The following is a 22,633-nucleotide window of genomic DNA, read 5'->3' as shown; positions in this document are numbered from 1 at the left end:
GTGCCGGTGGTTGCCAAATCCTTGTAGACTGCGCCAGTAAGGTTTTCAAAGGTTCTTATCCTACACCTCTCTTCCCCGAGATGCAGGTGATTTGACGGATGACGTGTAGCACGAAGTGCAGACGATGGGCACACGGAAGACGAGGCAGGTACAGAGAAGTTCAACTTTATCAAACGTTTAAACACAGGACAGGCACACACACAGGGAATAAAACTGAAGCAGCATGCTTGACACTACAAACACATGAGCCCCAAGCTCTCTTCTCACGGCTTATCGAAGCCGGGGCTTGCCACTTCACTCGTTCGAAGCCCAATGCAAAAACCGAGTGAAAACATGCTGCGCGCACTCTTATAGCGTCGTCCGAATGTTCAAGAGATGAGCGAGGGCACTGGGAGACGAAGTAGGCGCCGCAGCACTGACACTGTTGCTCCCCTCTCCGCCCACCTTCGGGACGCTGTCGCGGCTTCTAGAATCGCCCAGCCGCGCGCCGCTAGGTCAAGGTCACGAGAGAGGAGGACCTGTCCGCGCGCTAGAATGCAATCAGGAGCGCGCGTGCACACGAGAGCTTTCCAAGGAGTTCCACACTTTCTCTTTCGGTGCCAGGCAAGCCGAAAGCGCCCGGCGCTAGCCACAGCGGCCTTACAGCCGATATATGTTTTGTAGCCCATGATGTGAATAAAAAGGGAAGTGTAGGTGATTAGCTAAGTGTCAGTGATATTGCCAGCTGTAATTATCAGTATGTTCTGCTTTCCCTGCATACATTACCTGTGAATTCGTTTCCTATTAGTAAACAACAGGAGGCTTGTGCCTGTGATGGCTTTTCTGGGTGCATCCCATTGTCGCTGCCTTTTGAAACAGTTTAAATTCCTGGAAAAAGGCTTGGACATGACAAAAAGGCTATGCACTATAAATTATAATAAGAAAGAGGACGCACTCCTTTGTCAAGCCAATCTAATACCCTTTTCAAACGGCATTCCTCAAAGGAGCAAAAGCTTAAAAGAGCAGCGACGCAGCTACACGGTGCAGCCCAAAGGTGTAACTGTCGTTCAGGCTTAGCACCCGCTGCTGTGCTTGAGCCGGCTGAAGTGAGTGTTTTAAAATTAAAGTGTATTCTGTTCATTCGTTGAGCTCGGACAATTTTTTTTCATTATAACTTCTTCCTTAAAAGAATTGCAGCAGCTACTCTCATCAGCAGCAGCAGGTTTTGTGTATTGCCTTGGCCACCAGGGGCACTCGGTGTTGCTGCAACACTTTCACTGTCCTAAAATCTGGGCATAAAATATAAACACCTGTAGTAAAAGCAAAGCCAGACACACCTTTCTTATTTAAAAAAACATGTTTTCAAACATTGTTGGCTGTATCTAATTTTTTTATTGCTTTTACTTTTTGACATTGAGTGGCACTGTGATCACAGGTTCCCCAAGGCCGCGCCTTTGGGCTCCAAAGGTCTCTGAAGGGCGCCTTCGCCTCAAAGGCCCTTAGCAGCCAAGGCGCAACATTTGTGGCGTGTACCCGCGCTCCTTACGCCTTTGGATATAAGGACCTGAATCTCAAAGGCATTTGCGGTGCCCGTGTGACAGGGGTATAACAGGGGTATATAAGGGGTATGTGACAGGGGTGACAGGGGCTTACCAACTCGCCCAAATTTAAGCTTTACTCAGGGGTAAATGTATTTTTGGGTGCACCTCCTAACATCACCTAATATTGAAATAAAGGCATTTGTATCTGTTCGTATCTTAGGGTACCGCTCCTTGAAAACAAGGAAAAGCTTCTGGCTAAAACTGAAATAATTGCCAGGGCAGCTTACTCATCTAAATAGTCGTCTCCACTCATGTGGTAATCAGGTGACGTCGTACACACAAAATTATAGGGATTATTATAATAAATGTAGGTTTAGTTCAGGTTCGTAGCTGCATGGTTTTATACTACATTTCTCTACATTATGCCTGTGCAAAAAGCTTTGCTTACTCAACCAGCTTTTACTGAAACACTACATTAATTACAGGGGCAGCATAAAATAATCTCCTTCTAAAGCACTATTTTTGCTCGAACAAATTCTACACCTCGACTTTTTATATACATAGTGCTGCTTTATCCAATGCTTGCAGAATATGCAGCAGCTGTAATTCTCATGAATTACATTTTGCCGGAACAGTAGAATGCAACCTCTATATAACATTTTTTAATGCTTAGCATGATGAAATTGTAAATATTGACTGACAGCATGAGAAAATGCCTATTAGAACAGTTACCTTCCATATCTGCTGTCACATGCAGGCCACCTGAGCTTAATTATTTTTAAGTTCACTCCATTGTGAAAATGCAAAAATAATATGGGTTCATGTCAGCTATGGAAATTATTCACATCAGTGAACATCACCTTCCTGCTGAAGAAGGAAGTGTTCACAGTGCAAAGAAGACAAACAGTCTCATACACCTGCACATCACATTTGGCTTTACATGCATAAATGGTGCTAGTCATATTTGCTTGGTAGCATGCCAGCCTGCCAAGGATTCTGTGCATCATTTTTTTCTGACTTTTCCTGCACATGAATTGCAGGCAGCACCCCTCAAACTAATTCAATATGAAACCTTTCCTGAAGTCCAGCCTACTTTTTCAAGAAAAAAAAACTGCATTGATACTTCACACAACAAAAAAAGATCACAATTATTCAAACCAATATTCAAAAATTCCTTCACTACTAAGTCCTCCAAAACAGCCAATGGTTCCAAAATCTGTCTAATAGAATGGCTGTAGCTGCACAAAATAATATACTATGTTCACTGAGAGACATCAAGCAATGATGAGCTTGCTACAATGTCATAATTACATAATAAAATACATACCACACAAATCTAGTCTTGACTACTTGTGCGGTTTTGAAGAAGCCAGGCTGAACTTCAGTGCAGGAGCATGAGTGCTTGTGCGCCTTTGCATCCCTCCTACTGCCAGGAGCACTGCAAGAGAAGCACCATTGATGGCATTAGTCAAATGGTTGGCCATAACTTGTATAATAATTAAACCACATAATGGCAGCACACATGCTCAAAAAATGGCAGGAATATTTTGACAGTGAGAAACCACAACATTTCAATCAAAATTTTATCCATAACAGCACTTGTCACGTATTTGTAAGAGATGTAACTGATGCAGTGCACTAGTTTATACCGGACAGCTGCTCGCACAGTAAGCATAGACAAACTTTTTACACCACAATCGCTGAGTACCAGCGAATTGTCACTAAGTGCCTGACATAATTAACTTATTGTCTAACAACAGCAAGTGTAGAAGAAAGAACTATATTGTTACTGGTTACAAGGTTCAAAATATTCATAACAGATAAAGCTTAGAAACTACACTACAAAGTCTACAATCTCACACAAGGATGGCATGCTGAACTGAACTTAAGAGAATACAAGAGCACAAAAAGAGGTGACAGACTGTATGCTTTTGTGGTCAAATGTTTGGTCACCAACTAGCCCAGACCTTCTCACTTGCAAAAAGAACTAAAAAAGACCACTTTTCACCATTAGTCCTCAGCCTGACTGAAGGATAAGTTACTAGCACCATTCGCACACGCACCTTCCATTCGAATACACTAAAACTGCTGGCATGGTAAGTCACCCTCTGGGTTAGCAAAGAATATTGCAAGGTGTGTGCGAAAAAGGCCGCACGCCAGGAAACGCACAACACAAATGAGCTGCGAATTTCTTGACTATCTACGTTCCACGTTTACTGTTTTATCGTTTGCTTTTTGCTCAACAGTAAAAAAAAAAAAAAAAATTACGCCGTCCATTCACACACGAGAGAAGAAAAAAAAAAGCGTCCTGGCAAGTGGAGTCTTCTTGTAGCGCTAAAATTGCAACAGGTTTACTGTCCAATGAGAATCAGATACAGTGCTGCGGTAGATATGAGCACTTCGCGCAGTACGTCGTGCCACAGAAGCGTGCACACTAATTTACTCGCCCTGTTATGAACGGAGACTGCTTTGGACATACCTCATCCTGAATGGTCGTCAGGAGGGACAAACACGTTGCGTTGAAGAGAGGACAGACAATATTCTTGCGCGGAGGATCCGATGGGTCAGAGCCTGCAGCGAAAGAAAGCAGTGAGAATGATCGTGCGTTTTACACGAATCGGCTCCCTCCAGCCGCTACGCAGTCGCCCCCCCCCCCCCCCCCCCCAAAAAAAAAAAACAGCAACAAGTACCGGCTCGCGCACACAATCAGTGATAAAACATCGTTATTCAATACACCATAATTTGATGGTAGGTGAAAACCACGTACGACCAAACGAAAAGGTCACTTACATGTATGGTTCAAATTTTGCGCAAAGAATCCGTACGATGAGCTGAACGCGAAGATCTGGCGTGCGCTGTTTCTTTCAGACGTTGACTCTTTCGCGAAGGTATCGCTCACAGCAGCGTCACACAGCCATGAAGCGTGCACGACGAATTAATCGCTGAGCACAACCGAATTCAAAAAGCGTTGTAAACAGATAGACAGCTACGGTGGCTACGGCTAGAGTCAGCGGCAACTGCGGCTTCGTCTTCGACTTTAGGAGAGCAAATAGCCAATCCAAATAGAGAGGCACGTGACCTAAAGAGCGAAGGGAAAAGTATAAAATGTATAAAAAGAAACAGTGCTTCGCGTCTTCTGTTCGGCATGGAGCCGCGCTTGCCCTCTTTTCCTTTTCTCCTCTGACTGAGGGAAGGTCACCCAACATGTTTCCCAGCAGTGCTCCACGGTAACGCTGCCCGCATGCGGGGCGACAGGCTTCGGCGTTTTCAATGTGCGGGTTGCTTGCATTCTTCTTACATACGCCCCCCTCTGCCCATGTTACCCTACCCATGCGGCATACATTTTTCCATGTTCTCGGGGCCCCATAGCTCTTCCGCTCTCAGGGACAAGGAGCGCGGCGAGACTTTTCTTTCCTCGACTGTTACTCATCTTCCTTGCAGTATGCGTTAGCTTTTCTATTAGTAGTACTGGTTTATTTAAAAAAAAAGAAAAAAGGGAAGGAAAAGATTGTTGCCGGGACACAGGGAGATGATAGCGAGGAGAAATATATAGCCAGCTATTACGCAGTATAGGTAAATACGCAGATGCTACCGTGAATGTGGTCTCATTTATGTTGCACACGGAATGCACTGCGAAATGACTATCAATAAGTTTCCCTTTCTGTACTTCGAAGTTATTCGTAGAACTGGCTAAAAAAGCGATGTAAATGCTATAGCATTACTGATTGCACGTCAGATACAGTAACAGTTTGTAATATTGATATGAAATTTAAACTTTCTTTGTTGCTTATGGGCCGCACGCTTCAGGAGATTCCGAATAAAGAAAAAAACAGTTTTGTTTCGAAGTTGTCTAGTAAACCTGTACCGAGTGTACAGAAGTTTCAGGCAAACGAAGGGAATTCAATACATTTGAACCTTTGGGGAAGATGGCGCAGAGGAGGGTATCAAACGACAGTCGACCACTGCTTATGCAGCAGTTCTCACCTCTCATCGCTCGAGTGTACGCGGAGTTCTCGAAATATTTTCAAGGGTGGGTCTACTGAGCAGAAATTGAGCACTGCCAGCCCAAGCACGTGTTAAGACGCTTCGAGCTACAGGCAGTGCGGGCGATTCCGTCTATTATACGCGCTTTCATTTTATTCAAGCTAGGTAACAACCACCACTGAATTTGGGTTGTTGTTAAAGATGGGTTCATCAGTGCGATACAATGTGTCGTTTATTTCAGTTTTATTTGTGCGTATAAGATAGTCTCAATCATCCGAAGCAACTTACGATGATGAAGGAAAGCCTGTCTGTTTATACGCCAAAGCTTCATTTATTTTCGAGCTTGGGTCTTCGGGTTGCGCCTATCCAGTGCAATGTAGTGTTTAGTGCATATCATTACCCTTTAAAAGAAAAAAGTTATTTCCTGACCCATGAGCCATTCCATCAGAATTCACAATGCACTCCCGTAATATTAGCGCCTTGGTTACTGTTTTTTGTGGCACCCTGTTTGTTGCTGAATTTAATGTTTTCATTGCACTACTATAAAAAAAAAATGGAGACGGCTACATTTCTGCCCATCTCTACTGCTTGAGTGCATTAAAGCTGCGCGAAACAACTGAAAAGCTAAAAATGACGTACACGTACACTGAGTTTAAGCTAATTTCTACTCTTGTAAGCATGCAGCACAATTTCAGCAAGAAACCCGAAAGAGCCAGGTTCGTAATAGACTTAAATTGCGTTGGTCGCCTTGCTTTCTGTTTATCAATTTAAAATAAGCTGAAATCGAACTGATTCTGTGTGAAACATTTGTAGATGCCAGAACATGACCAGGAAATGCAGCAGTCTTGAAAACTGATTACTGTGCGCTTCGCTATGTACTGTAGAGAGAAAGGATCCGTAAACTTGTATGAAAGGAAATTACTTTTACGCTCCGTTGAGGAGTTTCAGAGAGATGAGCAAAACTGCAATGTTCAGTCCATATTCACAATGCACTTGAGCTGCCGAATTATTCTTTCCCTAGTTCTTGTCTCTCAGCGTTCTTAGTATTAGTGGTGAAGATGATGCATTTATCAGCGAGTACGGCTCGTTTTTTGTCGAAATGAGGCAGAAATATGAGAGTGCAATTTATTTGGGATCTGAGTTACATTACAATATATTCTCAGTTAACATAAAATTACTGCGTCAACAATATCGCTTGTTCGTGAGCTTTCGATTTAATAGCTTGTGTGCATATTAACCTTAATCATTTTTTAATAGTTTGGCATTGGTGATATTCCAGTTAAGACTCGAGCGTCTTTAACGAGCAACGCACTATCGAGGACATTATCGAGGCGTTAAAATGATGATTTCGTTCAGAGCTGCAATTGGTCAACGGAGTGACACAGAACCCATCATGCCGTCGCAGGGACTCCGGAACTTTTTTGGGAGTGGGGGGGGGCAAGCCTGGTCGTGTTTCTATGTCGTATTTACTTATGTATTTATTTTTGTGTCAATATGTTATAATTATAATATTCTATTGTTATTTATTTATGTTACTTTTCATTAATGATAATGTTAATATTATCATTAATTAATATTATTATTAATTTAATGAGTAATTTCAACAGTATTAAATTTTAGATATTTGCATTCTTGCTTATTCTGCATTATCATGCACTTTAAAAATGGTTTGCAATTTCTGAAGTTCCCAAACCATGCGCAGACTAAGCAAATGACGCGTTCGAAACGAAAAACGAACGGGTGCGAAAGCTGAAAAAAGTCGTTCATTTGTTTCTGCATTCGCTCCCACAGTAAGGTAAAGCTTAGGCACTAAGTACAAGAATATTCCCACGCATTGATGAGCTTCGTGGCTGGTATGACAAGGGGGTGTCGGGCAGGAGAGGATATCAAAGGAGGCCAAAAGTTGCTGTTCGTTCTGCCGTTCTGGACACGAACTCTTTCATAATGACATCCAGTTGCAGGTCCGCAGCTCTCCTCTTGTGCACGTGCAGCAGGAGAAGGTGCGTCAGCCTCCTCTGCGTCATTCGATTGCGCAAAAATGTTTTTACTCGCCTCAGGGCACTGAAAGAGCGCTCTCCTGAAGCAGCTGACGCAGGTACAGAGAACACGAGTTGCAGGTACCGTACAACTTGATCCATCATTTCACGCATGTCTGCAGACTTCCCCTGTAGAATTTGCAAAATGCGTTCGCTTGCGGCCGGGCCCTGGTCACGCAGGAGCGTTGGGAGAAGCACAAGTTGCGCTGAAAGTCTACTGGTGTCAAAATCTGCAGCGTGTGCTCCTAAACGCTCATTTAAGTCGTGTGCCGCGAAGTTTCGACCTCCAGCAGCGTCAGTCAGAATGCGCTCCAGACTAATCAGCTGCTCCATGCCAGGCTGTTCGAATCGCCTTCGGATCTCGCTGGTAATCCGATCGATAGCGGCAAAAAAACTCTTTTCTATGTAATGACTTGCAGTCAAGCGCTGCAGGCTCCTGAGGCTTGTCTGTGAATTGAATCTTTCTCGGCGGCTGCGAGACTCGGGGCACTCGAGGCTCCTATAGCTCTAACTGTGTTGCTCTTGAGTGCGTCCGCTGCCATAGGACGCCAAATGCGGCGTCAGACCGTAGCTTGTACAAGCTGTCACAAAGAGCCTCTGCTGCCTCTTTTGCTCCTGCAGCGCGATAAACTGGGCGTTGAAGCATCCTCGCTAGCTCCTCGCATGGGCCAAATAGGGCTATAGAAAGGTTGATTCCCAATAAAGTTTCGAACTTCCCCAATGCTTTCTCATATCCTTTCAGTGCTGTCTTGCTGGTGCCAATGAGAGAGCTTTGAACTTGTACCAGTTCCTGCAATGTCGCCTGCACCCTTTCATAGTTCTCGATAAACCTTTCCATTGATTTCACTCTTACTGTCCACCTCGTTGGACACAATGGTAGCAAAGTGTTCGGCCTGGAACAATCCTGCTCATTGGCATCATTACCCGGAAAAAGGACAACGTTCGAATAAACAGTCTTCCTGTTTTTAGATTCGAGTATTGCATGGGAAACATCCTTTACAATGTTCAGAGCATCGCCGACAACCTCGCAGTTCCTTGCGACCTCCTGGAGTGCCAAGTCTAGACAGTGGTTACTGCAGTGTACAAATATTGACCGCGGTCCAGAGTCCGTGATCCTTTTCTGCACGCCGGTAAATCTGCCTGCCATATTCGCGGCCCCATCAAAACAGTGCGCCCTTAGGTTATGGAAGTCCAGACCTAAACGCAAAATCATGTCCTTCACGGCTCTATACAAGGTCTCAGCTCTACTGTCTGGTGCATTGTACATGCCAAGAAATTCCTCACGAACTTCCAGTGTAATCCCATCTACCCACCGCACACAAAATGTGAATTGCTCATTCCCTGTTACATCGGTAGTGCCGTCAGCGATTATCCCATAGAGGGGAACACATCTGACGTCTCTTATGATGCCCCGCTGAACGCTGTGAGCCATAATTTCTATGAGCTCGTTCTGTGTGTCGCTGCTCAGCCATCTATCTCGCTGCTCCATCCATCTCTTCAAAGCAGGCACGTCTTGTGATCGTTCATCTAGCAGATCAAGAAGGTTTCCGTCATCCTTTGTTTGCCCTTGCAAAGCTTGGCCTGTGCGGCATAAGTAGCGGACTGAGCTTACTATAGCGCGCAGTGCCTGCCTGGCTTCCTCTTGCTGTCTGCTGCTGTGTTGAGATAATAGCTGCACTACGTGCATTCCTTTTTCTCTCGACAGTTGGCGACTTGCGGACACGCAGTGAAATTGGCTCTTCTCGTGGCACTGAAACTTTTCGATAGCCTTTTTCCAGTTATTGAAACCAGCGCGAATAAAACATGGTTCCACTCCTGCAACGTTTCCTCCTCTTTCTTTGAAGGCTATGAGGCACACAGTGCAAAAGACGACGTCGCGCTCATAGTCGTACGACAACCATGTGAATTTCTGGAACCATGCATATTTACAGGACCTTCCGGTTTGGTTGCTTGGAAATTTGTAGCCCTTGGGAGGCAGTGATGGGACATCCTGGGGCGAGTCGTCGCGTCTTGCGGTTTCCACCGGAGCGCAGGCGCCGGAATTCGATGTAGTCCGGTCCAAGTCTGTTGTGAAGGAGGGCTCTCCATCTAGTACAACCTCTGCTGGGTTCTCTGCAATAAGTGAGATAAAAGGAATTCTTAGCCGACCACTGTATGGATCTTTTATTTTTATTATCCCTTCAAAGAAATAGTAAGAGAAGTTAAAAAAATGCATCAAGCGCTAAATGTTCATGAACTGCTCATGAAGAGCATGGTATAAACAAAATATTGCAAAGACGTACCGTTAATACTTGTTGCTCCTATCGCACGGTCAGCTGGCTGACTTTCGTGAGAATCGTTTCCTGCTGCCAGCCCGAAGACAAATACAAAGGGGCATTAGAAACATATCAATAAACAAAATGGCGACAAAAATGTGGCGCAATATACCTTGTGAACCCTCAATTCCAAGGCATAAACGCTTCTGTGCCGGCACGAAGAAGTTGTCGATCTTCTTTTGAGACCCCGGCATCTTCCGAGGCAACGGCATTGTAAATCTGCAGTTAAATCAGCAGGCAGGCGCACGATAAAAAAAAAATGCTTCCACTTGGGCGCACGCTGTACACAAACAAACGAAAAAGAAACGGAGCTACGCGCACAGCAGCCCGCCGCTGCCCGCGCGCCGCTGTAGAAAAAAAAAAGGTGCAATAAAAATGAAACGCGCCACTGTTAAGTCCCCTAGGCTAGCGTAATTTTTTTTTTCTCTTTAGTCCCGCGCCTCCTCTCCAGTGCGGGCGTTCTACACTGTGCGCGCGCACACGTGAGCGTAAAGGAACAAACAACCACAAACAGAAAGCGCAGCCGCGTGGAAGCGTAGCGTGCTGGCACTGCTGGCCTCTGTGTCCAGGCTACATTCCAACCAGCATTCAATCAGAATGAACAACCAAAATTGTTGGTTACTACGTGTCTTCAACCCTTTCTCAAGGTAAAAGAAAAATAGAAGAACAAAATTCCTTTTCTACGCCCGGGGCGCGTCTCTGCGCCTACACGCACGTGCGCTTCCCACGTTCGAGTCAACGGAAAGAGGAGGGGGGGGGGGGGGGGGGGGGCGCAAAGCCAGCAGACCCACCCCTGTCAACCACGCTCCACGGTAATTGCATCCCCACTTGGTCAAAGTGCAGATATGGCGGCTGTCTGAGGTTGTACGCTCCTCGTAGAGCATCTGTCGACGGCTGCGTATTGGCATGGCGGTGCGGCGCCCCTGACCCTCGCGAGTTGATCTCTTCGTACACTCTTCGTTGTTACTCGCTCGTCTGGTGGATACATTGCGGTCGGGTGTGATGAATGACATCGAACCTTGTCTCTACAACCTCATCTTCTCCCTTGCGTCCTTTCCGTCCCCCTGTTCCCAGAAGAGCACGTCCCGCCACCACCGTAGGGTCAACAACCTGTTTTGTCCCCAAGAATGGGTCTCTCTGGCTAGCCGACGGAACAGCGGCGCTCGCCGCTCCGTCTAAAGCGCGTCGCCTGGCGCCCGCAAAAACTGGCGCCACGTGCATTCCAATGCCCACGTAGCGAACTTAAAATAGCCTCTCAAGGTCCTTCGGTATCATCAACAAATATAGAAATCTTTTACCTGTCTGGCTTAAAACATTCCTGTACTATGTGCTTATAGAATCTCGACTCCAGTATTGTTTGTTAGTTTGGTGCACCACGACAAAACAGAATACTACTTCATTCCTCTTTGTAAAAAAAAAAAAAAAAGGGCGATTCGTGCCATTTAGTGTTTAAGAACTGAAGATCACACGTTGCATTACTTAGTAGATTCCAAAATATTCGTTAAGAAGACATAATTTTACTTCGAACTGCTGTGTTTGTTTGCAAAGAAATAAAGTCAAACTTGAATTATTTCAATACAAAATTCATTAAACATGACGCATACTCCCTCAAACTCACACGCCCCCATACTCATACTCAGACTCATACTCCCTCAGTTTTTAATCAAACTCCCGTTCATTACACCTTATCTCAGGATTTTAAAACTATTCGTTCCTTTAAAAGTATTATTAGACTTCACCTTCTTTCAACTGTTTGTACTTGACATTTGTTTTAATAATTCCTATTTGCTCGATGCATTATGTTTGATATACCTGGCACTATGGTTCTTTGTTATTTTTTGCATTATTCAAGAAAAATTTCCCTTTTAATAAATGCCTTGGTTTCTATTTTAAATTGATACATGTATCTTTCTTTTAAACATTGCCCGCAGTGCTGCTGCTGCTGCAGTAAACGTATCTCTGCACTTGATATTTCCACCGGGTGGTGCACGAAAGCACCCGATGTCAGAAGCCCCGTGTCAAATGCCCCGCGCCGAATGCCCCGCTGCATTTGCCCCGTTTTCAAAAGCCCCGAGTTCAGAAGCCCCTGGCACGATTGCCCCTTTTCAAATGCCCCTTTTAGTGTTGAGAGGCTGTCGGCGAGGATGGTGTTTTGATTGGGAAGTGGTGGCTTTTGTGTATTCAATGGCTTTGATGATGGCCACAGCCTCGGCCTCAAAGTTAGAGCTGTATTCAGAAAGTTTAAATAGTTTATACTGTGTGATTCGATTTTTTTTTTTTTGTGAGAACGTTATATGCTAGGCCACAGCATGCCTCTGTTTTCGATCCGTCGGTGAAAATATGCAGGTCTGATGGTGTAAGGGGCCCGGAAGAGTAGTTGATTTTGATGCGTTGCGTTGGGTGGGTGAGGTGGAGGTCCGATTTCGTGGTGATGACTGAAGGGGGGATAGTGAGGGTGTCGTTTGTAAAGGAAGGGTTGTTATTAAGGGCGTTGAAAAGTGCGTTTTATCTTTCGAATATTGTGAATGGTGGGTACGTTTGCAAGTATTGGGAGGGCTATGTTAGGTGTTATTCTGAAGGCTTTGGTGATTCTGAGGGAAGCGTTGGATAGTTTGTAGTTTCCTGCGCACTTGTGATGTTTGTTTGTACCAGACTTGGAGTACAGAATGAAGCGTTCAGTCGCCCTGGTGTAAACGTCCTTTAGGTGTTTTGGTGCCATACCTCAAGCGTGTCCTGTGAATCGGCTGAGGTTAATTGTTAGTGTTGAGATTTTTTCTTGGATTCGTTGTGAGATAGGAAAGGAGAGTTTAGTATATTTAACTTTTTCAATATATCGAGGATATATTGTTTTTTTTCGGGGGGGGGGGGGAAGGTTACATTTGTTTCCTATGATGGGAATTTGGCATTTGTGTGTGCTGAATGATATTTGTTTGTTTGTTGGCCATCTCTGTACTATGTCAATATTCTTTAAAATTATAAAGCACTAGAACTTCAGCACTTATCGAAAATTCGATTTCAGCGTAAGCGGTCGGAAAGTGAGGAGGGGGGGGGCGGCGCCCCCCCCCCTGGATAAATGTTGGGGGGGGGGCGACCCCCCCCCCCCCCTGCCCCCCCTGTTCCGGAGTCCCTGGTGCACCGGTGTACGCAGGGAGAGGGTACGAGGATCCCAGATCGAGTAATTTCCGCGCAAGTTCTGGAATGAGGGCTTCGTTGTCCCCTTTATAGCTGTGCAAGGCGTTACAGAGCGTGTCTGTTTGCTCTTACCGATTTGAGTTCGGCTCGATAAGGAATCTGAGGAGTCCCCATGTTTTAGCCGTGCCCATTGTACCGCTGAGCTCATCACACAGCTGGATCCAGTTTTGGTTAGCGAGGTTATGTGCGTAGTCATCCGCTTCTTTGGTGAGTTCTGCAATCTTAGTCTTCAGCTTGCGATTTAACTTTTGCCTTTTCCACCTCCTTGTCAGAGATCTCCTGGCTTCCCACAGATGTAACAGGTGCGGGTCAACTGCCGGAGTTTCCTCCGTGGTGTTCGCTGTCGCAGAGTGCCTGGCGACGGTTTTCATCTGCAGCGCTGTCCATGCCTCAATATCTGTGATATCTTCGTCCGGGAGACGTGCGATTTCCTCTCTCCACTTGTCCCAGTTCACAATCTTAGCCTTGGAAAATTGTTTCCGAAATTTAACTCCCTGAACAGTGCAGGAGACGATGAAATGATCACTGTCCAGGGTCTCGCCAGTGTTAGACCAGGTGGCCTGCAGGCAGTTTTTCACAAGCGTGAGATCTGGACAGGTGTCTCTGTTGACGCTATTACCCGCTCTGGTGGGTTGCAGGGGATCCGTTAAGATTGTGAGCCCTTCTCTGTTAGCGTTCTCAAGGATCCTCCTACCTTTCGGGCTGTTAAAGTGATATGCCCATGCTTGATGGGGCGCACTGAAATCACCGGCTATGACGAAGGAGTCCTTTCCTGCCCTCTTGATAAACTTATTAAATAGCGTGACTATCTGACGACATGAGTCCCTGGGGCGACTGTACACGTTCAGTATGCGCGAACTGCGTTTTCCCCTGTGTTTGGAATGAATTTCAATGCAAGCATGTTCGATATTTTCGGCTAGCGGTTCTTGCAGCGTTGCGGTAAACTCCTTGTGAACACGTATTCCAAGGCTATGCTCGTCTTGGAAAGATTTGTACCCCTTCATGCAGATGACCGTATTTGCTTCTTGAAGTACGATTACAGCAGGTGACGTCTCCGATTTGTCGATGAAAAATTGAAGGCTTGCTTTTTCTTTTTAAATCCCCGACAATTCCATTGCCAAATTATTGTTTCCTGTCCCCTATGTGCCATGGTCCTTATTCGTCCTCTTCTGGAAGTGGGTGCCTGTCGGCATATTTGGATTTCCTATTTCGGAAGTTGCACTCGTTGAGTTTAGATTTGAATTCGTCTCGGACTGTGGCAGTGGCGGAGTTTATGTATTTCCTAGTGTTGGCGGACTCGTTTGCGAGCTCGTTTTTGACCATCTGAATAACTTGTAGGAACTTTTTATCCTGCTCCTCTCTGTCAGTCCTCAACTCTGCAATGACGCGCTCATAAACTGACTGTGAGTTTGGCCGGGCTTCGGGTGTTTTGTCGGGAGCTGTTTGTGACTACAGCCTGACCAATTTAAGTTCAGCTCGCAACGCCTCGTTCTGTTTGTTTTTTTTAGCTGAATAATTTCTGCTTTTAGGTCGTTAAACTCCTTAGATATCGCGTTTCCGGGGAGGGATGGAGGCAACCCAGCATAGCCCACCTTTACGATGTGTCTTGAGTCTTCTTGCTTCTCAGAAGACGGTCCGCGTTCTCGGGTGCGTGGCGTCTCCTGTGCCGGTGGATTCGCCTTAGGTGCAAAGGAGACCGACATGGTTGTCCCCTGCTCTTTATGATGTCTTGACTCTTCCGTTCCGGATCGGCCTGACGAGTTGCCACGTTGACTAGACTTTAGATCTTTACCTGGACCTGGACGTAGAATTGGAGGCCGCTCTTCTGGATTCCTTCTTCTCGAACTGCTCTTTTCGGCTGGTGCGTACAGCTGCCGCGTAGCTCTTGCTGGTGCCACTGGTTGTCGGTTTCTCTTCCTGATCACCGATATGTTGATGTTTCCTAGGCTTATTGATGGGATCCAGAAACTTTGATTTGCAATCCCTTGAGTAGGTGTGGTGATTCCCCTGTCATGACGCACAAGTTGGGGTGCAATCGTGAGCTTCCCCGGGATTCAGCTTGCCGCACGAGTCACATTTCGATTCAGCTGGGCTGGGGCAGACGTCACGTCTATGTCCTTCCTTGCCGCACAGTACGCAAAACGGTCTAGTTTTCCTATAAAGAAAACATTTGCGCTCGATCCACCCGTACGTAACAAAGAAAGGGACTTTGTATCCACTGAACAGAATCACCGCCGAGTTGGATCTGCCGAGCCTTCGGACGCCTAATATTTCGTGGGTTTCCGAGGAAAAGTCTTTCTCTAGGTCTCTGTCTGATGCGTTGGGGTCAATCCCGTGCACCACCCCTTTGCATGAGTCTTGCAGTGTTCTCACGTAGGCATTGAGGTGGTACTTTTTCCCGTCTAGGTTGATGTGATCGATCTTCGCAAGTACTGTGGCGTCTTCGATATGGGAAATGGGAAGTTGCCGCGATGATGATGTTTTGCTCTTCAATAACTCTGATGTAAGGTTTGGGGCGTAACATCTTGCCACGTAACGCGTTTTAGAACGCGACGTTAAGTGGGTGTACACTCCCACCCCACATTTTTAGGTCCAAACGGTCTTTCGGCTTGATAATCACTTTAAATTCATACTTGTCGAGGTCAGGCAGTCTCGGAGGCCTTTGCAGCTCGTGGGATCCGCTGCTGGTGACTTCGGGTCATCTTCGTATGCCTTCGGAGCCGAGTGCCCTTGTGCACGCTGCCCTGCCCTGAGGTATATCGTCTTCCATCCAAGTTCTGGCTGTGAATTATCAAAGTTCGCCTCGCCTTGTTTGCTGCTGCTCGGAACACTTCCGAATCCTCCAGACTCGGGGTCGTAACCATGGGTGTGGTCCACATCCATCGTCGAAGCCGTATCGGAGTAGCTGCTCGCTGGTCAGGCCGAACGCGGCAACGGACGCCGGCCCGGTGCCGAAGTGCTTGCGAGGCTTAGCGATCCCACGTTTTGGCTTGGGCTTTAAAGTCTCGCCGAATGCCAAGAAAGTCACTTCTTGGGATCAAAGCGTATCCTCGAGTAGTTCTCGACGTTATACGTCTGATCCGGACAAAAATGTGGAACTGCGAATGGATCTTGCGCGCTAAGGACGAGAAATCCACGGAGCGCAGACAAGCTGCGTCCGCTCAATCCTATCTCCAGCGTTCCAAGCCCTGGTTTCCAACATTCAGGCAGATTCGGGCTGTCTTTTTCTCCCATCTTTCTCGTGTAATAAAAGTGCACTAGCAGCTTCAAAACAAGACTTGTATAGTGCAATGTCCAAACGCGGAACCTTCATGCACGTTTCTCAGCCTGAAGACAATCGAGGCACTTTCGGTTATTTTGTGCTCGCGCTTGTATACTTGCATGATCGGCCTGCGGCGGCGATACCTGTATTTTAGTTCTTGTCCTTTTTCTACCTTACAAGAGCTTTGTTCGCAGTTACAGTGGTCTTTTTGTGCTTATAAGCCTGCGCAGGCGCGCGCGCTCTCTCGGTATAGTTTCGCTTTAGCGCGTTCGTTTGAGTGCGCTCGCGTCTGTGAGGCGATAGAATTTCATTCACGTCGCGCCTGCATATGCGCATCATCATTCAAGAAATGTTGTGAAAATTTCTGAGACTGAAGCTCTCCGGCTCTCTTTTCAAAGCATGCTTCGAAAACATCATGGTAATGTTCATGCGGTATTTTAACTGTCACAGCAAAGCGCTCAGTTCAGTCAGGAATTTTTGTTGTTCCAAAAACAAAATATCGCTGCTGCAATCACTGCGATGATTATCGTTCAAATGTGACGCTTGTGAACCCATCGCTGGGCTGACTGCAGCGGCACCAGCACTAAACGATCGCTACATATCACCAAGAAAGCCAGCACTGCTCCACAGGCGTTGCGAGGGAACGTAGAAGGGATGGTGCCGTTCACATTGTAGCCCCAGCTGCCGCTTCTCGTTCGTTTCGTGGAGAGTCCCGTTGCATTTCACCAGCAATGTCCCACTTCGTGCCCCGCCAGTACCGACCTCTGAGGTCATTCAGCCGGTAGCATTTTCCAAGCGAGAATCTTTGAAAGAAAAAAAAAGACATAAAATAATACCTAGAAGCTTTAGTTTTAAGTGTATGAGTTTTTGCATTGTGTGTACATTTTCTTCATATATGTAGTCATTTTTAACTCCGAATCAAAACGACATTGTTCATCAAAACCTTCTTTCCATTTGCTCATTATAAGGTTTTCTTTTTAAGAAGGAGCGGTATGATGACGGAATTTGGGTGTAGGGTCTATATATATATATGTTTTTTTTTTACAGCGATTAGAGTCAACATTGGAACCAAAAAAAAACGAAATGTTGCTACAACTTTCTTTTACATCCTGAAAGGGCGAATTTTTGAAAAAAAAATTCAGAGGTGCCGCAGTGCAGGTCTCCGGAATAATTTCGACCACCTGGGCTTCTTTAACGTGCATGCGATCGCACAGCACACGGGCGCCTTTGCGTTTCGCTTCCGTCGAAACGCGAGCGCCGGGAACTGCGGCCCAGTAGCCGAGCGCACTAACCACTGAGCCACGGCGGCGGGTCGCAATTTCCCTCTGAAATGCAATTATTTAAGGCTATAACGGCTTCTACGAAACGGCTTTTTTCTCGCTACAAAATTTGAAATTGCTGCTACAAATTGCAATTTATTTCACTACAAAAGCTGCTGCACGATGACTGTTGTCACATCGACCACTGTACTTGGAAACACTGGTAAACTCGGGTCAAAAAAAGATTTGAAACGAACAACAGGACCTGGTCCTGTCGTTCGTCCGTTTCCTTGGTCTCATGTTTAGCGCTGTTTCCGTGCTCGAGATATCGTGTACAAGGTGAGCCGAGAAATTATGAAACCACTTTTGTTGCGACACCCGAGGCTTCTGCTGGACAAAGGATGCGCCCAGCGCAGCTACGCTGGGGTTTTTGGGCAGTCGGGATCGAAATGAAGGTGATTGGTTTCGCGTCGATTGAGCACGCGTACAATATATCATCCCGAGTGTGAAGGTCACTTAATTACTGTCCAATAAATGTCACAGTGAAGGATAGAGAAACCATGGATCCAGCTATGATAAATTGCTTCGTTAGTTCTTGTTGCGAAAATCGAGCACAGCAGAACACCTCCGTCTGTATGAGCTGTATCAGACCTTGGCTATATTGAACTTAAAGCGATCACCTTCACACTGGTGGCAAATGAGCGTTTTTTTTAAACCTTTACTGTCGCTTAGGGGCCCAGAAGGTCCCTTTCTTGGTACCCGGTTAAAGTGACTCGTGTCGGAAAAAAATAAGGGTATGTTGGAGCAACGATATGTGAAAGAAATGTGCGTCACAATAGGCAAAAAATTCATTCTATTGTTCGGTAAGTGAACCAAGTTTTCTGGATGATAATAGGAGCAACCCGCTCAACTTTTTAACAACGAAACAAAACAACTCGGCCCAGTTCTCGCAATTGTAGTTTTTCTGGGAAGAATAATCATGAGATGAACCCCGAGTGTCTGTGTGCAAACTGAGACGAGGAAATAAAGTATGCTGGTTATCGCACAGCCTCAAAACCTCTCTCTCTGAACGCGTAATAAACCACCGATAAAGACCCATGGAATACTGCGCACACTGCGGGGCGCACCTTAACTTGAACCACCCCCATTGTGTTTCCCCAAGTTATCCGCGCCTCACCTCCATCGCTGAGTCAAGCGCAGCCGAGCAGCTTCGGCTAACGGCCCGCTCGGCAGTGGCCCTGGTACAGATATTCCGACCGCACACACTCACTCACTCACTCACTCACTCACTCACTCACTCCAGCTCTTAAATGGTAGATCAGGATATCAATCAGCGCTCTTCTTTTTACTCTCGCCCGCAGCTGAAGATTTCCGGCAATGCTGCCAAGAGTGATGGAAGCGCCGGATCGTTGCGTGTATTCCCAATGGCCATCCATGCCTAAAGGTTAAAAACAACGTGTAGGCTGTTTTCAATTTTTCAGTGCTTAAGAGCCATACTGGTTAGTTTTCCGGTAGAACAGTGTGCCAACTCCTTGTAATCTATTTCAGCAATTACGTAATGCATAGTGCAAGGCTTCTTTGACACTGAACTGAAGAAAGATCCTCCCTCGAGCGGTTGGAATGGCACCACTGTCGGGAAGTTTTGTGCAGGACTACAAAAGGAAACTTCATAACAGAAGCCGGCGTGTTAGAAAACCAGGACAGCATAAAGTGCACAACACGAGCGCTGACACTCACATGAAGATGTCTTATTGCGAACAAATATCTAGATGTTTTACTGCGCATTTGCCCGTGAAGGATAAAGCTGGAACAGGTTGCTCAGTTTTTTGACCAGTCTCTCTGTCGACGAACGGGCACCAAGCTGCTCGTTCCTGTGTCTTCGATGCTGGAGCGTTCCTCCTCCTGTTCCGCGTCGCGCCCAATCAGGGGTGTTTCGCCAATGGATGGAACCAGCTCCCCAGGCTCCGTCGCTGCCCTCGGAGGTAGCGGCGGCTCCCCTTCCCCCTCCTTGGTCGCCAGCTCGTGGGCCGGCAGGGCGTTGCTCTGCGCGCTCGTTCTTAAAGCTCGCCACGCTGCTGGCCTTCGGCCGTCGATGACGCCGTCGTCCTGGGTCTGCTGCTTGTCGTGAAGAGCGTCGCCGCCGGCGCGAGCAAAGAGTAGCGATGTGATGACAAGACACAAAAATGTCAAGCTGCCGAGCAGCGTGAGCAGCGCGTATCGAGACAGTGCCACTCGCCAGCGCATGTCATCTTGCGATGGCGGCCCCGTATACCTCTCGGCTGCGACCCCGGTCCTGCGGCGGTGGCTGGGGTGGCTGCGGCGTCTTTCCCGGTTCCGGCCGTTCGTGGTTGTGTTTGGACTACTCTTTCCCTTGCCTTGGCTGCCCTCTTTGTCCCGAGTCAACGCGGCGAAATAGCGTCTCATTCTCTTGGGCAGCCACGACGACACCTTGGCCTTGCTGTCGGTACCCGGGGCGGAGGAAGCCCGAGGTCGCAGAGTCCCTGACGTTGGCCTCCCTGGGCTGCTCGAGTCGCTTTGCGAGCCGGGCGCTGTTGCGCTGCCCAGGCTCGTCTCGCTGCTGTCAGAGGAGTCGGAGCTGACGGTCCACGTTTCGTCGGCCCTGCCACTGCATCCTGCCTGCGGCGTCGCTTGGCCCTCTTCTGTGCGCCCGGGCTCAGCCTGGAACCTGAGCGTCTTCTCTGGGTGCGGCTTTGGCGGCTCGAGCAGGCCGGCGGGAGTCTTGAGGATGCCAGGATGCTCGGGTGGTCTCGACGCAGGTTCGGATCCGTGCCAAGGCTGGTTTGTGACTGGGGAAGGGGACTCCTTCTGTTCCATCGCCATCTTCGTGCTCTGAAGTGGCGCCCTCCGACTGTGCATCGAACAGCGCTCCCTACGGCACAATATACGTATTCACCTAGGAGCATTGGCGAAAAGGCACTTAAATTTAAGCATTAGTAGATAATTGTGCAAGGTTAGTACGAGAGGTAATGAAGGAAATGTTGAACAACAAATGATGAACATATCGAAAGAAGCTAGGCGCCTTCTTTCTCCTCAGACTGGTGTGCCGTGAAGTAGCAAGCAGCTACGCTGGTGGTAGAACCAGAACCAACACACGATGGGATCAAGTGCTGTTATTAACAAAAGTAAGGTTCAAAGGATAAAAAGGAAAAAGACAGGAGCATTGAGCTGGACGACACTGGGAGTGGTAATGCTGTAGCATTTTGCGGACTGGGCACAGCTAAGGATGACTGGAAGATTTTAGACATTTTAAGACTCAAATATTAATGAAGTAAAATGCGTGCAGGAAACCGTATATATGTCATGGCATGTCGGTATGATACTCTCCCATTATATACAACAGTGTCAAAATGTAATTTGTTGCAACCGAAAGTGCCATTGACTTCGAGCACTGATACAGTGAACATAGAGATACCACCTCGTGTTTGTCCGTTTTACAATTAATATTACAAAAGGCCAGCCTCACATAAAAACCACAACTTATGTGATGGCCGCCTGCTGCAGATTCAGGCGTGACGGGTCGTCACCACCTTGCCAGAATTTTACTTGCACACAGCAAATTACGGAACATGTGGTGCAAAGATTGAGCACATTGTTGCGGAAGTTTTGCTTATTGTAGTTGTAGTAGTTGTTTATTAAAACAATAAAAAGAAGGATAAGATTTTTGCTAGCCTCGGCATCTGCCTTTCGGTACTGAAGCACCTGAGCTTGGGCAGCGGAAATAGAGGATAGCAGGCAGAATGGAGAAATGAAATGAAAGAGGTGAGGGGACAGGAAGAGGTGATAGCGGGAAAGGTGATATACACAAACTATTTACACAATAAGAAATGTATGCAGGTTGCGCGCGTGATTTGTTGCTGCTAATTGTTGAGCTCAAATTCGCCGATCACTATTTACACTATACCCGGTGTTTAAAGTAAGCCCGCAACGAATTTTTTAAAAATAGGCTTTTTGAGGCATGAAAACATCTTTGCGCAATGATGCCTGGTTTGGCGGACATCAGAAAACAGGTAAATCGCGTTAACTATTGTTAGCTGATTAGCAATTTCTGATAATTAACTTCTTAAATATTAGAATTAGGCGTCTGGTCGCAATTAGAAATTGGTAGTCGGCCGTTAGTAATAGCCAATCAGTTTTTAGAATTTCGGGAACGTGACTAGCCTCGGCGCTTTGGCTAAAGGAATTTTCGCTATCACGCGCCAAAAGACGTGCGCTTTGGAAAAGCGCCCGGCTCCGCCGAGCGTAAAGCAACGCCCCCCCTCCGTGCACTTCGCTCCGTGGCGCATGTGCCACGTGACCTTCTCTCTTACGTGCTGGCTGCAGAAAAAAAAATGAAAATTGGTTTTGGAAAAATGAGAGGCTCAGTAACTGCCTGTTTTCTCGGTAGACATCTCAACCACGCTGTGGGGGAAGGGAAGAAGGTGGGAGTGAAAAAAAGGAGGTGGCGCCATAGTGTAGGACTCCAGATTAACATCTACCACACGGGGATCTTTACCGTGAACTGGAATCGTAAAACATGGCCGCCCTTTGCGTTTCGCCTCCATTTAAACGCGGCCGCCGCGGCCGGATTAAACTCGGATACACCGGCTCAAGCGCTCCAACCACTGCGCCATTGCGGTGGGTTGGGCTGTACCAGCGACCAGCGACAAGCACCGCGCTTTTTCGAAAGCGCACGTCCTTTCGCGCGTGATAGCGCAAATCCCTTGAGCTGCAGCGCCGAGGCTAACCGCTTTTCCGAAATTTTAAGAACTCACATGCCTCTTAGTAACGGCTGGCTGCAAGTTAAGAAGGCTGGCTAATAGTTAAGAAGTTAAATATCAGGAACTGCCTAATCAGCTAACTAGTTAACATGGTTTTCCCGCATGCAAGAAGGAAAGCTCCGGAGAGACCCTCGTTATCAAAGCCGCAATCCAAAAGGTGTGCCGGAAGTCCCGCGCTTTCGCAAAGACTACTGGGAGACTTTGGCCGACGGCGGAGCCAATGGTCAAGCTGGGCTAGCTCGGCGCAGCGGCGTCGTCTGCTATTTTGTCTGCTGCGCATGCGCAAG

General features: G+C 47.0%; 1 protein-coding gene and 1 long non-coding RNA gene across 3 annotated transcripts in view; both read right to left on the bottom strand.

Moving 5' to 3' along the window:
• Positions 1-22,633, bottom strand: part of LOC144112349 (uncharacterized) — a 59,377-nt gene that overhangs the window by 6,458 nt on the left and 30,286 nt on the right. The window lies entirely within an intron of this gene.
• LOC144112352 (uncharacterized) lies at positions 7,277-8,687 on the bottom strand. The gene is made up of 2 exons (XM_077645204.1): positions 8,413-8,687; positions 7,277-8,012 (listed from the first exon to the last, which is right to left on the bottom strand). The coding sequence occupies exons 1-2, from the start codon at positions 8,685-8,687 to the stop codon at positions 7,391-7,393; spliced, it is 897 nt and encodes a 298-aa protein (XP_077501330.1). The 3' UTR covers positions 7,277-7,390.

The sequence above is a fragment of the Amblyomma americanum genome, unplaced genomic scaffold, assembly GCF_052857255.1.
Source record: "Amblyomma americanum isolate KBUSLIRL-KWMA unplaced genomic scaffold, ASM5285725v1 scaffold_69, whole genome shotgun sequence".
Classification (NCBI taxonomy): Eukaryota; Metazoa; Arthropoda; class Arachnida; order Ixodida; family Ixodidae; genus Amblyomma; species Amblyomma americanum.
The sequence above is the reverse complement of the archived record's forward strand: the minus strand, read 5'-3'. Positions and strand labels throughout refer to the sequence as shown.

Bases quoted from the DNA above. Each gene is read 5' to 3' on its own strand.
- LOC144112352 (XM_077645204.1), bottom strand. From the start codon at position 8,687: ATGGCAGGCAGATTTACCGGCGTGCAGAAAAGGATCACGGACTCTGGA. The intron at 8,013-8,412 runs GTGTCCAACGAG...CGAGTCTCGCAG, and splicing joins CCGAACACTTTGCTACCATT to CCGCCGAGAAAGATTCAATT.